At 31.7% G+C, this 14,578-nt stretch overlaps 1 protein-coding gene across 1 annotated transcript; it reads right to left on the bottom strand.

Moving 5' to 3' along the window:
- Positions 1–995: 995 nt before the first annotated feature.
- On the bottom strand, positions 996–14,240 carry LOC144843710 (uncharacterized). Its single transcript, XM_078700605.1, has 25 exons — positions 14,118–14,240; positions 13,485–13,728; positions 13,031–13,147; positions 11,966–12,115; positions 11,694–11,825; positions 11,435–11,600; positions 11,114–11,264; positions 10,905–11,015; positions 10,472–10,690; positions 10,135–10,331; positions 9,793–9,984; positions 9,200–9,346; positions 8,578–8,785; positions 8,245–8,395; positions 8,006–8,067; positions 7,554–7,693; positions 6,980–7,146; positions 6,219–6,444; positions 5,912–6,052; positions 5,638–5,807; positions 4,063–4,271; positions 2,646–2,786; positions 2,332–2,424; positions 2,068–2,226; positions 996–1,958 (listed from the first exon to the last, which is right to left on the bottom strand). Exons 2-25 carry the CDS (start codon positions 13,726–13,728, stop codon positions 1,812–1,814), a joined length of 3,840 nt encoding a protein of 1,279 aa, XP_078556731.1. The 5' UTR covers positions 14,118–14,240; the 3' UTR covers positions 996–1,811.
- Positions 14,241–14,578: the final 338 nt, after the last annotated feature.

The raw sequence follows: 14,578 nt of genomic DNA, 5'->3' as shown, positions 1-14,578 counted from the left end.
ATGTTCCAATAGAAAATGAGGAAACTAGTTCAGAAAAAAGATCGGATGCGAGAAGCCAATTACGCCGATTTACTCAAGCGTGAAATGCAAATACCTGAGTAGAAACGGTTGACGGCATATGACGATGGCGAATGAGCATACACTCTTTACTCTCTTCCAACGCTTTTCTCTACATTTATAAACAATATTTACTGTACTGAGTAATTCATGTTACTTCTTCGAAATATAGTACTATTATAATAAATAAGTAATACCGTAATTAAAATAATTACAGCCAATCATGTATCGCTGTAATGATTAGCATGATTTTGTGTCCATATGGTTTACCCACAATTTAAAAACACAGCAGTAAACCTATATACATTTTAAATAATTTGTCAAGGACGAGATTTTCTGACTAATGATGCCATGACCATAGTCGAAAACACCTCAATTATTTAAAAATAAAGAACTAAGCTAATTACACTGTTCTGATTTTGATGAATTAGAAGAGTTTATAAACATAAAATAAACTGTAACATCAATAGTCTTGATTATTAAAAAAATTAATAAATACATTCAACCATCATTTTTTAGTAAAGTTCTTTTGTAAAACGCTTATTTTAGACCTATTTTGTTTCTGAAAACTAAATCGATATTTATCTTTAAATTGACATTTGAATTGCATTACAGAATAACTCAAATTTAATTCATTCTTGTCAAACGTATAGCAGATCTTTCAATGACATTTTGAAATTCCTTTTAAACACTTCTCAAGTTCGCTTCATTCGTTCAAAATGTATCAGATATAAACTTTATCATTAACTGTTTCTTTTTTGGCCAATTTATGTCCTACATTTTTGGTAAAATAAGCATCTTTTATCATTAGCGGCTGTGCAATTTAAGTTTTCTCTTGATGTCTAACATTACTATCCAGCAAAAAAGATAATATTAGCTTATGTCATTAACACGTACACACGAAGTGTACACAAAAACACATCGTTAAAATAAAATTCGTTTCTCTTCAGTTTATTAATGGGTTTACAATATAGCACAACAAGTATTATTATCTAATATGAAATGTGGGTCTATTTTAACACTTTAGAGACATGAGCTAGTATACAAGCTTTCTTTGATCTTTCTTCCTGAATAGTCTGATACAGGTTTATATCTATGTTAATACGGAATAAGAATGGACGGTACTGAAGTGACACAATAACTGTGATGAATATACAAGAATGATGGTACTAAATGAAATGTAAAATTGTATTGAAGATACTCTATAACGGTATTGAAGAGTTGACAATAACGTTACCGACGAAATGATAAAACGGAATTGAAAAAAACCTTTTTTTTCTTCACTTTAAGGTGATTTTATTGCTGTTGTTAAAGTACTGCACTTCATATTTAAAATTCATACATTTGTATTAGTAGCAATTTAACATCTAGTCACTATTATTAATATATAGTTTATATTTCACAAATGTTCGTAAAATTGGCAAGCATAAAATATTTTGTAATACTTTATCAGTATAATACTAATACATTAAACAAATTAACAATGACGACGTTATTTTGTCTTATTGTTCTACTCCACGTGACGTATCTTTAAAAAATGCGTGGAATGTGAAATCATATAATTATATCATAAAATAACATTATATAAATATTCCAATGACTAAGTATGACAGTATTGATTTAATGAATAATAGTCAATATAATACCAATCGTCATGCCAATACTATATTTGAGTCTTTTTGTCATTTAAGTTCAATACACCATTAATTCATGAGGAAGTATTACCTGAATATCTTTGCTTTGGGACTTGGTAATCAGACTGCTGGAGCATGTCTAGGTTCAATCAAAATTTCATTAATAGCGACATGTGCTGGCTGACTTACAGCATATACAACAGCTCTACCTATATCATTAGGATCTAAAACCTTTTCTCCACTATTATCAGCATACTCAGATTTAGCCTAGAAATGAACATACAATGTTAATAGCAAACAAAAATGTTGGTTTATATTTGAATAATTATAATACTTTTATTCAGTCATTATATTAAAGGTTCCATTATTAACCTACCTCATTGTCTGTACTATGAGCTAAGAGCTCAGTAACAACATCACCAGGTTGAATGCATGTTACTTTCACTCCACTATCTGCAATCTCTTTCCGTAGTGAAGATGAGACACCCTCAACAAAGAACTTTGTTCCTGTGTAAACAGCAAGACCAGGAAACGCCTACAAACATTACAACTTATTATATATGTATTTGTATTTAGAATTCCATCAATTTACAATCTTCAGACAATGTTTTTTTTACACTATAATCACATTAATACTTACAGCTCTTCCAGCATTTGATGACATATTGACAATGTGTCCTTTCTTTCTTTCTAACATTCCTTTAAGTACAGCTCCAATCCCATTAACTACACCCTGTGAAAAACAACAACAGTTTGCTAACATCTTAATTTAAAGCAAGCTTAACCAAGATGTTTGGCTTGAAGTCAGATTTTTTTTTAATGTTTTATAACTATTATATTGCTTCGTTTCTGTACAACACCTTTCTTATTGGCAAGCTTTATAAACTGGGTAATCGATTTAAGACAAAAGGCAAAAATGATATTGAAATGATATAGAAACAAAATGTATTGTACCTTGCAGTTGATATCAATCGTCTTCTCCCATTGATCTTCCTGTATTTTCCTCATTGGGGTATAATACATAATACCAGCATTGTTCACTATGATGTCCACTGGTCCTAAGTGCTTCTCTGTTTCAGTAACTAAACACTTGACCTAAAAGAGAGGATATAAATGTATGGGACCATAAAAACATTATACAAATCATCGTCAGTTGTCAACTTTCATTGCCAGAGAAAATTCTTTACCAACATTATCATTATAATAATCAGTAATTGTTAAATGGCAACACCATCATTATGTGTATCAACATTAAATACAACAAACCTTGAATTACTGCATTAAATGCTTTTTTGTTCTAAAGGATTTATTTCTAAAGTTCTGTCTGCACTATCAAATTTTATGTGACAAACAACATGTGATGTGCCCATATATGGACATGATGATGTCATATCACTACCATATTTGGGCATATCACTACCATATTTGAGCACATAACACTTTTTTGTCAAACTAGTTTGATAGTGTAGACAGAGCTTAACTTGTACAATTTCTTTTCATGTATTTATACATTAACATACAGTTTTTTATATTATTCATGTATTGATGTATTCACACACACTATTATATATGCATAAATGTTAGCGAGGAGCTAAGTTGAGTTTAAGCGATGTAAACGAGGTGGATGAAATGAAAGTGCATTGAGTAATGTCATCAGCATGTCAGTCATTAGCAGCATGGCCTAAAAACTGAAGCAAACGACCTGGAAATCATCCATACAAGTCGTTTAATACCGTAGGCTAAATTTGATAAGTAACTATTGAGTAACTTGAGTCAAACTCGTTTAATTGTTTAACTTAAATAATCTTGCCAGAAGGTATTTAGAAATAAATTATTTCAAAATTATGAATACATAAGTGAAAATGGTCCTTGTGATGTTGAATGTATTTAATAATGTAAAATGTTTATGCTACTTTTCTCAGAATCAACAACCAATCAACATAATTCTAAGACTTCGTCCTATACGTTACAAAATATCTTACATGTTAATGATTTATATATTATGTAGTACTAGGAACATAAAAATACGATTACAGATTTGAAATATTAAAATCCCAGTGACACATGGATTTACCAAGGTCAGTTTATAGAAACTCATTATGTTTTCTAGTAATGATCCCCTTGGGGTTAATGTTAACAACATCCAATAAACAACAAGAAAAGCTTTTATACATAGCATTATTTATTTTTACACAATGCATACACTAAAACAAATACAGATTGTGTGAGTAAACAGTTAATAGTTCCATCATATATTGTTATGTGTGACAAGCAAGGTACATTTCACTTTACCAAATAAAATTTAATTGAACATCAATAAAATAAATATTGGTGGATATATCTTTTGTATTAAAGCTGTTTGGCAACTTACTTGGTCTCTGTTTGTAACATCTGTTTTCATCACGAAAACTGTTCCATTATTGGCTTCAATTTCCTCTTTAACTTTCTGGAGTTTGTCTTCTCTTCGTGCTGCTATTGCAACTGATGCCCCGGCATTTGCAAGGTGGGTTGCAATTGCTGCTCCAATACCACTTGATGCACCCGTCACTATAGCAACCTGGCCAAGTAATGGTGTATTCTCTATGGAAAAATCATAGAGAGGAGAATAAAATCAAGTTGTTTAAAATGCTTAATTTTCTATATTAGTATGTCACTACTGTAAAACTGAAAATGAACAATTATGATGTTATGTGAGTGTATGTAATAAAAAATGTTTAAAAATACATTTATACTCTTAAAGCAAATTACTTTTAACGTTCATACATAGGACTTTAATGTGTTTCTATAAATCCCATTCCATTAGATTTATAAATCCTCTTCACATCAATTACCCTAGACTTATAATCTCATGTGGCAATTGCCCCTCCTTTAGTCATACTACAGTGCGTACACACTGCTGTATTTTATGAGATTGCTACTCCATATATACTACTACAGTGCGTACACACTGCTGTATTTTATGAGATTGCTATTCCATACTACAGTGCGTACACACTGCTGTATTTTATGAGATTGCTATTCCATACTACAGTGCATACACACTGCTGTATTTTATGAGATTGCTATTCCATACTACAGTGCGTACACACTGCTGTATTTTATGAGATTGCTATTCCATACTACAGTGCATACACACTGCTGTATTTTATGAGATTGCTATTCCATACTACAGTGCATACACACTGCTGTATTTTATGAGATTGCTATTCCATACTACAGTGCGGACACACTGCTGTATTTTATGAGATTGCTGTTCCATACTACAGTGCGTACACACTGCTGTATTTTATGAGATTGCTATTCCATACATACTACTACAGTGCATGGCATAATGTTAAGATGTAGCATTGACTCCTAATATGATCTAGTAAAATAATTCTGGGGAAAATATATATCAGTTTGATAAATTAATAGTACTTCTGCATGAGTCATGGTTATGTAACACAGTATACTAAAAAGAATTCATAATTTATACTTTCATATATAGAAAATGAATATTTATTACATACATAATTAAATAGAATGTCACAATTCACCAAGTAAATGACCTTTTTAATCATTAATTTAATTTTTAATCATTGAATATTATTTTGCCAATTATAGAGTTTAAAATGGGCAAGGGGTAATTTCAATTTCTCTCTAATTCCAAATCTGTTGCCATTATTTCAACTAGTAATGATAATAGCTCACTATCCTAGTTTTATCAGTCTTGTTTAATTAGGTATATAATAAAAAATATTTCAATTTTAAGTTGAATGAAATAGTAAAAATTATCTAAAAAGCTAAACAGCTAATAGATTCAAAACTACTACTACTTGGTTTTACTAAAGATTTGGTTGCTGATTAATTTTTTAATTTTCGATTTAAATTACTTTATATGAGCTGTTAAATATAATTAGAATATAAAAATGAATGCTTCATCTTGCACTATGCTAAAAGTACTTACCACTATGCCGTGGATTTGGTGACTTAAGAATTTTCCTAGCTATAAGATGTTTTAAGTACATTCTTAATTGTTTTACATCTACTGTAGGGTATTGTATCTGCCATTCATCTAGCATTTCCCTTAAATATTGCATATCAAATTGCGACTTGTCTTGAAAGAATTCTGGATTTCTGTCGACAAAAGATGAAAATGAATAAGAAAATAAATGTATGTCATTTCAACTTTCAATCAGGCTGACTTCAAAAAATGAATTGGTTGGTACTTAAAAGCTTACTTATTGATGCCATCAAGTGCTTGGCCTAGCATCCTGGTCTCTTCAGATCCATTGCTTAGTAATTCAATCTCTTCACCCCATTCTTCAAAATTAACAACTTTTATGGGATACCCTAGATTTCTCATTGTCTGATACAGCAAACTGAAAAGTTAATGTCAATAAGATTTCATTGAATAATCTAAATAAACTCTATACCATACATTAAATAAACTTTCAATAATCTTGTATATTTCTGAATATCTTATGGTAATAAATAAATGTAAAGAAGAAAAAATAAATATGAATTCATATTTGGTATTATACTCACTTTGCATCAACACGGTTTGGGTTAACAATATGGAAAACCTTGCCAACACAACACATCAAATTCTGTGTCATGTTCACAATAAGACTGCTTACAAAATCTACTGGTGTCATCTCAATTTCCCAATCAATGTCAGGAGCGGTGTGAGTGGCGGCAATTCCTTGGATAGCCAACAAGTTCGAGTCTAATGGGTTCCAGTAAGCAGTATTGGAGTCACCAGAAAGATTGCCTAAATGTTATAAATAATAAGATTGAGTGTAGGCAGTGCATAGATCAAATAGTGGGGGATGGGATAGCCAACAGGTTTGAGTCTAATGGGTTCCAGTATGCAGCATTGGAGTCACCGGAAAAATTGCCTAAATGTTATAAATAATATCGAACAAGATTGAGTGTAGGCAGTACATAGATCAAAAAGTGGGGGATGGGATAGTGAATGGGTTCGTTAGTAATAATAATAAATAATAGTTCATTCTTATATAGCGCATATAAGCAAGCTCTCAATGAGCTGCACATTATTACCCAATAATTTTTTGGATCAACATGAGTGTATGGAAACATACTCTCATAATAATGCGTCTTGATCTAACCAGTACCCATTTGTACACCTGGGTGGAGAGAGGCAAATGTAAGTAAAGTGTCTTGCCTAAAGGATACAAGCAATATGGCATGAGTTGGATTTCGAATCACGATCTCAAGATCAGTAATCGCACTGTGCCACACGCCTCCACAGTAAGACAGGTTTTAGTGTCTAGAATACAACTTACCAAGTCTATAAATCACAACAGGAAGACCACGAGATTTGGCTTTCAGCACAATTTGTTCTGCAACCCATTTAGTCTGTCCATACCCATCGGCTAGTAACGGGGCATATTTTAGCATGTCATCATTTTCCATACAATTAGTAGTGTTATGCGGGAACACACTATTAGTACTTAGTAAAACAACATTTTTATAAAGATTTGTTAATATAAAAATAACAATGAAAAGCAAAAACACAATTGTTTGCATTTGTGTTATGTTTATTTAATAATTCTTAAACACAAACTCAACTATTTTACGTATTTAAAAAAAAACTGCAATTAACTTAAACTAAACTATATTATAAAAGCAAGGTAAGCAAACACTTATGATGCTTGGCAATCAGGCAAGCATAGCACAGTCAATAATTGAATATGAAGGTGTTTAGTTATTAGAGGAGGCATGCCGCAAATAGTAGCCAATATGCTAAGACTTGTCACATCTTTCAACCCTCTGATAAAGCAATTTATTATAAGACATCCAAAATAACTTATTGGAACTTTTCAATTAGCTTTTATGACATGAATATTATTATCTTACCTTATATGATGGAGTGGTTTGATCTTATTTGTACAAGAGAAGAGGACAGTATTCTGGGTACCCAATACGTTAGTTCCATGTAGGGCATCGTATGGATAGATGAGATTTACATAGGCAGCAGCATGCACTATAAAGTCAATCTAAGAAATTATAAAATGTAATAATCTAAAGCTCTGTCTACACTATGAAACTTTATGTGAAAAAAAAATGTGATGTGCCCATATATGGACATGATGATGTCATATCACTACCATATTTAAGTGTATCACTACCATATTTGGGCACATCACACTTTTTTGTCAAACTAGTTTGATAGTGTAGACAGATGATGAATTAAAACATTTAACCTGGACCCTGGAATGGTAAGCAAGCATGTAAACCAAAGTCCTGCTTTAAAATATGTTATTGATTTTAAAATTTTAAACATGTTGAATAAATTAAGTACAAGTTACCTCATAGCTAAGGTAAGTGTAATCCTCTTCACTCATTCCCATATTTCTAAGAGAAACATCACCTGGCAATAAAACATGTATGACATCTTCAAATCAAAACTTTTCTCTGCAGCATTGAACAAATCTTACACATCACACTGAAACTGTTTATCCTACGCAAACATTTCAAATGGATATAATACTTTGTTATCAAACTATTAGCTGCACAGGTTTAAATAAATATCACCCAGCTACTTTACCTGTAATTGCTGTTACTCGTGTATCAAAGTGTTCCATGACTTTGTTTTTTTGAGAAGATTCCTTACAAATTCCAAATTGTTTGAGTGAAGCAAGCAGTCTTTGTTCACCGGTCATATCTCGAAATCTCCGCACAAGACAATAAATGTGTGTCTGAAAAGAATTCAGTATAGAAAATGATAAAATCTATGCTAGATGCTTTTATGTTACAGTAGTAAAACAATAAATAATGTTTTCTTTAATGACATTTTATAGTGAATGTGTATAAAAAATCAATATAAAAAAATGCCAGGCCATGTAAGAGTAATTATACAAGTGTAAAAAGAATATCATACCTGTGTATTTAGCAAAAGTTCTTGGAGAAGAAATGTTCCCAGGAAACCAGTAGCTCCCGTAAGTAACACACGCCCTCTTTTCCAGCGGTCACCATACTGGATGGAACGCCAGAATGCACGGAGTTGCATATCAAGCCGCATGATGCCTTGATCATGGTTCTTGACCTCTGCTACCAGGTCAATGCTTGGATGAACAACTTTAAAACTTCTTAAATGATAAGGATACAAAAACCAATTGATACAATAACAAGAAAAAAGTAGTAATGTCCAGTCAATTGTGTATTTGTCAATTTACATATCAGATACAACAATATAATTAACTAGGAATGTTATAAATAAAGTAATGAGAAATACTATATATACCATATTTTGAAAATAAAAACAATTAAAAGGCTAAATAACTTTTTGTAATACTTGCAAAGTTCTCTTTTTATGTGAATGCATCATATCTGTATTACACACTGGTTATATGACTATAAAGATGTATTGTAAAATATGGCAGATACCAGGAAAGAGTTAGATTATTAAGAAAATTGTAAAACATGGCAGATACCAGGGAAGAGTGAGACTATGAAGACAATTTGTAAAACATGTCAGATAGAAGGTGACTGGAGATACACACCTTGAGTGAAGGTTCTTTTGTTTACATTCTTCCAACAGTTGTGCCATGCTTGTAATGGTAGGGTAGTTAAACAGATCACTCACTGACAGCTTCACACAAAATGTTTCTTGAATTTTATTTAGCAGTCGTGCTGCCAACAGAGAATGCCTTAAAACATAAAATAGTTATAAAAGTTATTAAATTATTCTACCCTTCATTAGGCAGGGTAGAAATTTAAAACTGCCAAAATATAAATGTATTAACATGACAGGTGAAGAATTGTACAAAGGATAACATATACAGCATCAGTCACAAAATTACATAATAAAACAAATCAGCCAATCAAAGATGTTAACAAAAAAAAGGCATAGTTGTAAAAAGCTATGGGGTACAATGCACAAATGGTTGCTTATAAAGCAGAAAATGTAAAACAAAAAACATAAAAAAAACATAAACAACAAGTATGTATAAATTATTATTTACAAAGACAATTTCCAATTGTTAAGATTTAAAATGTATTTCAAATTGTTCAAATGGTGCTATTATCCCAATCCCAATTTTTAAGATTTATAAGTATTAAAAAAAAACATTTATTTTCAAGATTCAGTACTTACCCACCAAGATCAAAGAAATTGTCTTGTACATCAACTGTCTTAAACTGAAGAATGCTACACCAAATAGCCGCAAGCTTCTTCTCAAATTCAGTTGAAGGTGTGCCATCCTGCTCACCATTTAATTGTTTCTCAGATCTAAATGGTGGTAAGGCCTTCTTATCTAACTTTCCTGATGCTGCTAGAATAGGAATACTAAAGTGGAAAAACAAATTACTTTAATTACTTTATATTATACCAAATCAAATTGTCAGATCTATCCTCTCTGTGCAAATATGTAGAAGAAAATATTTAAGTAAGACGATGATAACATTATTGTAAGTACAGAAAATCACTGTTGCCTACCTTGAGAGGAAGACAAAATAAGAAGGAATCATAAAATTTGGGAGTCTGGTCTTCAGTTCAGCTCGAACCTCTTTCTTTGTGGTCTCGCCTTCTGGTACAACATAGGCTACCATAAACTTATCTTCCCCTTCATTGCCCTGGACCAGCACCACACAGGTACTGACCATAGGCAGTTGTAGCAGAGCTGATTCCACAGCCTAGAGATGAAGAAAGAGGATTTTACAAGATACAGTATTTTAAATTTTAGAAAATAAATGTTTAAACATAAGCAGTATAATAGATTCCTAAAGGTCTGATTTCTGTAAAATTGCAGAATATTACAAATATATTTTATTACCTGAATTTCAATACTGTATCCACGAATCTTCACCATAGAATCACAACGTCCACAGATCTCTAAGTTACCATCTGACAGGATGTAGCCCCAATCGCCAGTACGGTAAAACTTTTCCCCCAGTGATGCTGGCAAACTAGCTGGACTCTTGATGAATCTCTTAGCATTCAGTTCAGGTCGCTTGATGTAGCCTCTGGCTAATGTAGGACCTGACACATAAATCTGAAAGATGGTAAGAAAATAAGTAAGGCTTTCACTCATTCAACAAACATACCAAATTACATATAATAAAGGAACTAGAACTCGTCTCAGAATCCAAGAATTGTATACAGTAAGTGGTTATTGTGCAATATTGCATTCATATCTTATTCTCTATCATTTTTTGTAGATAGTTGAGTTGGTTAGAGTTGTTTATAAATGTAAAAGATGCTTGTACCTCTCCTGGAGATCCCACTGGCTGGACATTAAATTGGTCATCCAATATGGTCACTTGAACACCTTGTAATAGTTTACCAACAGGACAAAACTTGCGTTTACTATCTGCTGACTGCAAGAGATAAAAACAAAAAAAATCATTATAATTGAGGATTTATTTGAACGTATGGGTACACTATGTTACAAGTACATTAGCTACATTGTAGATACCTCAGTTTTCTTGTCTAGTGAAAGGTTACTAACAGCAACATCATGACATTCAGAAATACTGTACAGATTCAAAAGCTGTATCCATGGTAATGTTTCCAAAATGCGATCCCTCAACCCATTCGTCACTACTTCACCACACAACCAGATAATTCTAAAAGAAAACAAATATTTATTTGTTAACATGTATACATCAACTCACTAACAAATAACAGAATGCCACTACTTGTTTTTTTCTAATATACCTTTGAAGCATTTTATGTTTTATAGAAGTAAGACTTTTATTCTTTCATGTAAAAAAAAAACTCTAGAATGTTTTCTTACTTTAAATTCCTGAGGCAACTAGCAAGATCAGCTTTGCCTGTATCTAGTACGGTTTCTAAAAGCGATGGAGTAAACAAAAGCCTTGTTATCTTGTGCTTTCTTAGGAATTCTAGCAACAGTGGTGGATCATAGATTACATTATCTGGTATAATGTATAGTGGTATTCCTACAAACAAACAAAAAAAAACAACAGTTTATTCAGGATTGCTTGAAAAGGTTTTAAAAAAGACTGACACACACTACACAATATTATCTATACCTTTCAACAGTGACCGAAACATTTCCCATACAAAGAAGACGTTTGATGCAACTCGTTCATCTGGGTCAAATGGATAGTTTTGATGTCGCCAGGTATAAGAGAAGACAGCACCTCGATGTGGACACATAATACCTTAAACAGAAAAGCATGGCTTCATAATTATTACATTAGAGAACTTGATTACTGTAACACGTTAATTTAACATAATGACTTATTAGGCAATGAATTAATTATTACCCGTTGTTTCATCTAGGTAATGCAACCCATAATACCTTTTGGTTTTCCAGTAGTTCCTGAAGAGTATACCACATAAGCTAGGTTATCCAGAGTTGTTGGTTTTTGTTCAGTAAGCACTACTTTGGAATTCTCTGCTTTTATTCGTTCAATCCACCCTTCTTCAAGAAGAATCACATTCTTTGCACCTAAGTATACATTAACATCGCTTTTATTTACAAAACTAATAAAATACACATCAATCTGTGTTTCTTAAAGGAGCACACACTTTGTTAGAATACTACATTTTATACATTAGAATAATTTTTCAAATGAAAATATAATAATTTAATGTGCTACACTAATTTAAATGAGTAAGGAGATGTATAATGGTAATATATAATTTCTAATAGGAAATGACAGAACCAAAATTGTGCAATCTCCATTCTAATCATATAGCTGATAACTAATAACAGTGATAAATATAGTTTTATTAAATCCACTAATGCATGTACTTTGCTTGCATTGCATTAGTATAAGATTTCATAATTCTGAAGAAGCCAACAGCATGCATAGTAATGTACATTAGTGTACAGTAGCATGTCAGGGTCAATGACAAAGTCAAAACTACATTGTTACTGCTTATGTAAATATTTAAAGATAAAGTGAAACAAAATGTGTATAACTACAATTTAATTTTTGTTCTTATCATTTAACGTTTTAAATAAATCTTTGTAATCAATGATAAATATCACCTCTTTCAACTAGGTCAAAGATCAGATCGTTACTGTACATATTTCAGATAAGCCCTCAAAATCACTTTGAATGACAAAAACAATTTACGTGTACACTAAGCACAATAGAATTTGATTTTTTTTTGTTTCATCACTAGCTTTTAAGATTTCACTCTGTTTTAAAATAGAGAACGAATGAATATTATTACACAACATTTACCTCCAACCAGGGTACCTCCCTGCTTCAACCTTTTTCCAACTCAATCTACTGTCATTAGTCACATACAGATTAAATACACTATATACACTGTCATATCTTTCCCTTTAATTATCTCAATTAAACATCTTCCAAAAATCACCAATGTATTGTCCATTATTTACTAGCATTACCTTGTAGATTCTTTGCAAGCTTCTTTGTGGTTAACACAGCTACTGGTTCAGCATCAATGATGATGTCAGCTACCAAGTGCTGGGGGTATGAAGTATCCAACGGCATATATGCTCCTCCTACGTACAACAAATGAACAACATACTATATTATTAGCATCTGTTAAAAATACAGTAATTTATTGCCTTAATTTCTATACTGTATGCTAGGTATAAAGTAATGAACAAAATACTATATTTTATAATTTAATATAAGCATCTGTTAAAAATAAGCTTATTCTCAATTTTGTAACAAAGGACTCAATTGGGTTAAGAACTCAAATGGTGGAGTTAAGTATAGGTAAGGGACTTCTATATTTTCAAGATCTAAGATTTCTATTCAAAAATGATTGAACATATAGTAAATTAGATTACATAATTCTATGTATTCATTGTTAGTTAGTAAAAATGTGTTTACCTGCTTTTAATATAGCAATGTACGCAGTAGTGTATTCTATACATTTTTCCATGTAGATACCTACAATGGAATCTGGACAGACACCTTTTGTTCGTAAGTTGTAAGCCAACACATCAGTAGCATTGTCCAGCTCTTTAAACGTCATCTGTTTGTTATTTTCTGCGACTACAGCAACGGCATCTGGTGTCTTTGATGCTTGTCGGATAAACATGTCGTGAAGACATCCTTGATTTTCGTAATCCATCTAAATGAGAAAAAAAACAGTAATCATTCATTCATATCAACTATTCTTTATTTCGTAATCATTGTACGTATATAAAAATATAACATCAAAAAAAATGTTTATATAGTTATACACAATATATACTACAAAATGTATATTAATACGACTATTTAACTAGTCTATGCATTTCTTTACCCTACCTAGAGGCTACCTAGGCAGTGGCTATATAGACATGCCAGCCTACAAATTGTAGGCTCAACTACTCTACTACTACTATGCCACATCATAATAGTCTATGGGATAGCCTAGCTAGGCATCTAGCCTACCAACCAAGATCATCATGCAGCTCACGTCAGCAGGAGGCTTACTCTCATGCTACAAAAAACGGTCGGGGTTATTCATCCTCTTACCTTTTGGAATAACCAAACTGTACCTACGCTGCTGTTGTATTTGTAATGAGTACTTGTATAGTTTATCACAAATTACTTGTAGTTGCTATAAAAATGTATTTAAAGACAATTTTTATCAAAACAATTGAAGCGTGACCATGATAACGTGTGACCAATACAGTGCACGTGGTGATGTAAACAACACATGATGCAGCAGCAGGGTTTACCTCATTAATATTCATAAGAAAATAATTATATTCTGAATATTCAATTAGTTTCAATCTAGTCAGAAAATCATTAAATATCTTTATTTAAAGTATCTCTATTCTTCACCGTTTACTCTTACTTTTCCTTTCTATCTATAAATAAAACCAGGGAAGAGTTAAATTACAACTCTTCCCTGATAAAACAGTAGGCTACATGCTACTACACTGAAACTATTTTAACTTTTATTTTATTAAGTAATTTATATTTTGGATTTT

This window comes from Antedon bifida, chromosome 5 (assembly GCF_963402885.1).
Source record: "Antedon bifida chromosome 5, ecAntBifi1.1, whole genome shotgun sequence".
Classification (NCBI taxonomy): Eukaryota; Metazoa; Echinodermata; class Crinoidea; order Comatulida; family Antedonidae; genus Antedon; species Antedon bifida.
The sequence above is the reverse complement of the archived record's forward strand: the minus strand, read 5'-3'. Positions and strand labels throughout refer to the sequence as shown.

Bases quoted from the DNA above. Each gene is read 5' to 3' on its own strand.
- LOC144843710 (XM_078700605.1), bottom strand. From the start codon at position 13,728: ATGGATTACGAAAATCAAGGATGTCTTCACGACATGTTTATCCGACAA. The intron at 10,691-10,904 runs GTACAAGCATCT...ACCATCTTTCAG, and splicing joins CAGTGGGATCTCCAGGAGAG to ATTTATGTGTCAGGTCCTAC. The intron at 1,959-2,067 runs GTAGGTTAATAA...GTTCATTTCTAG, and splicing joins CTCATAGTACAGACAATGAG to GCTAAATCTGAGTATGCTGA.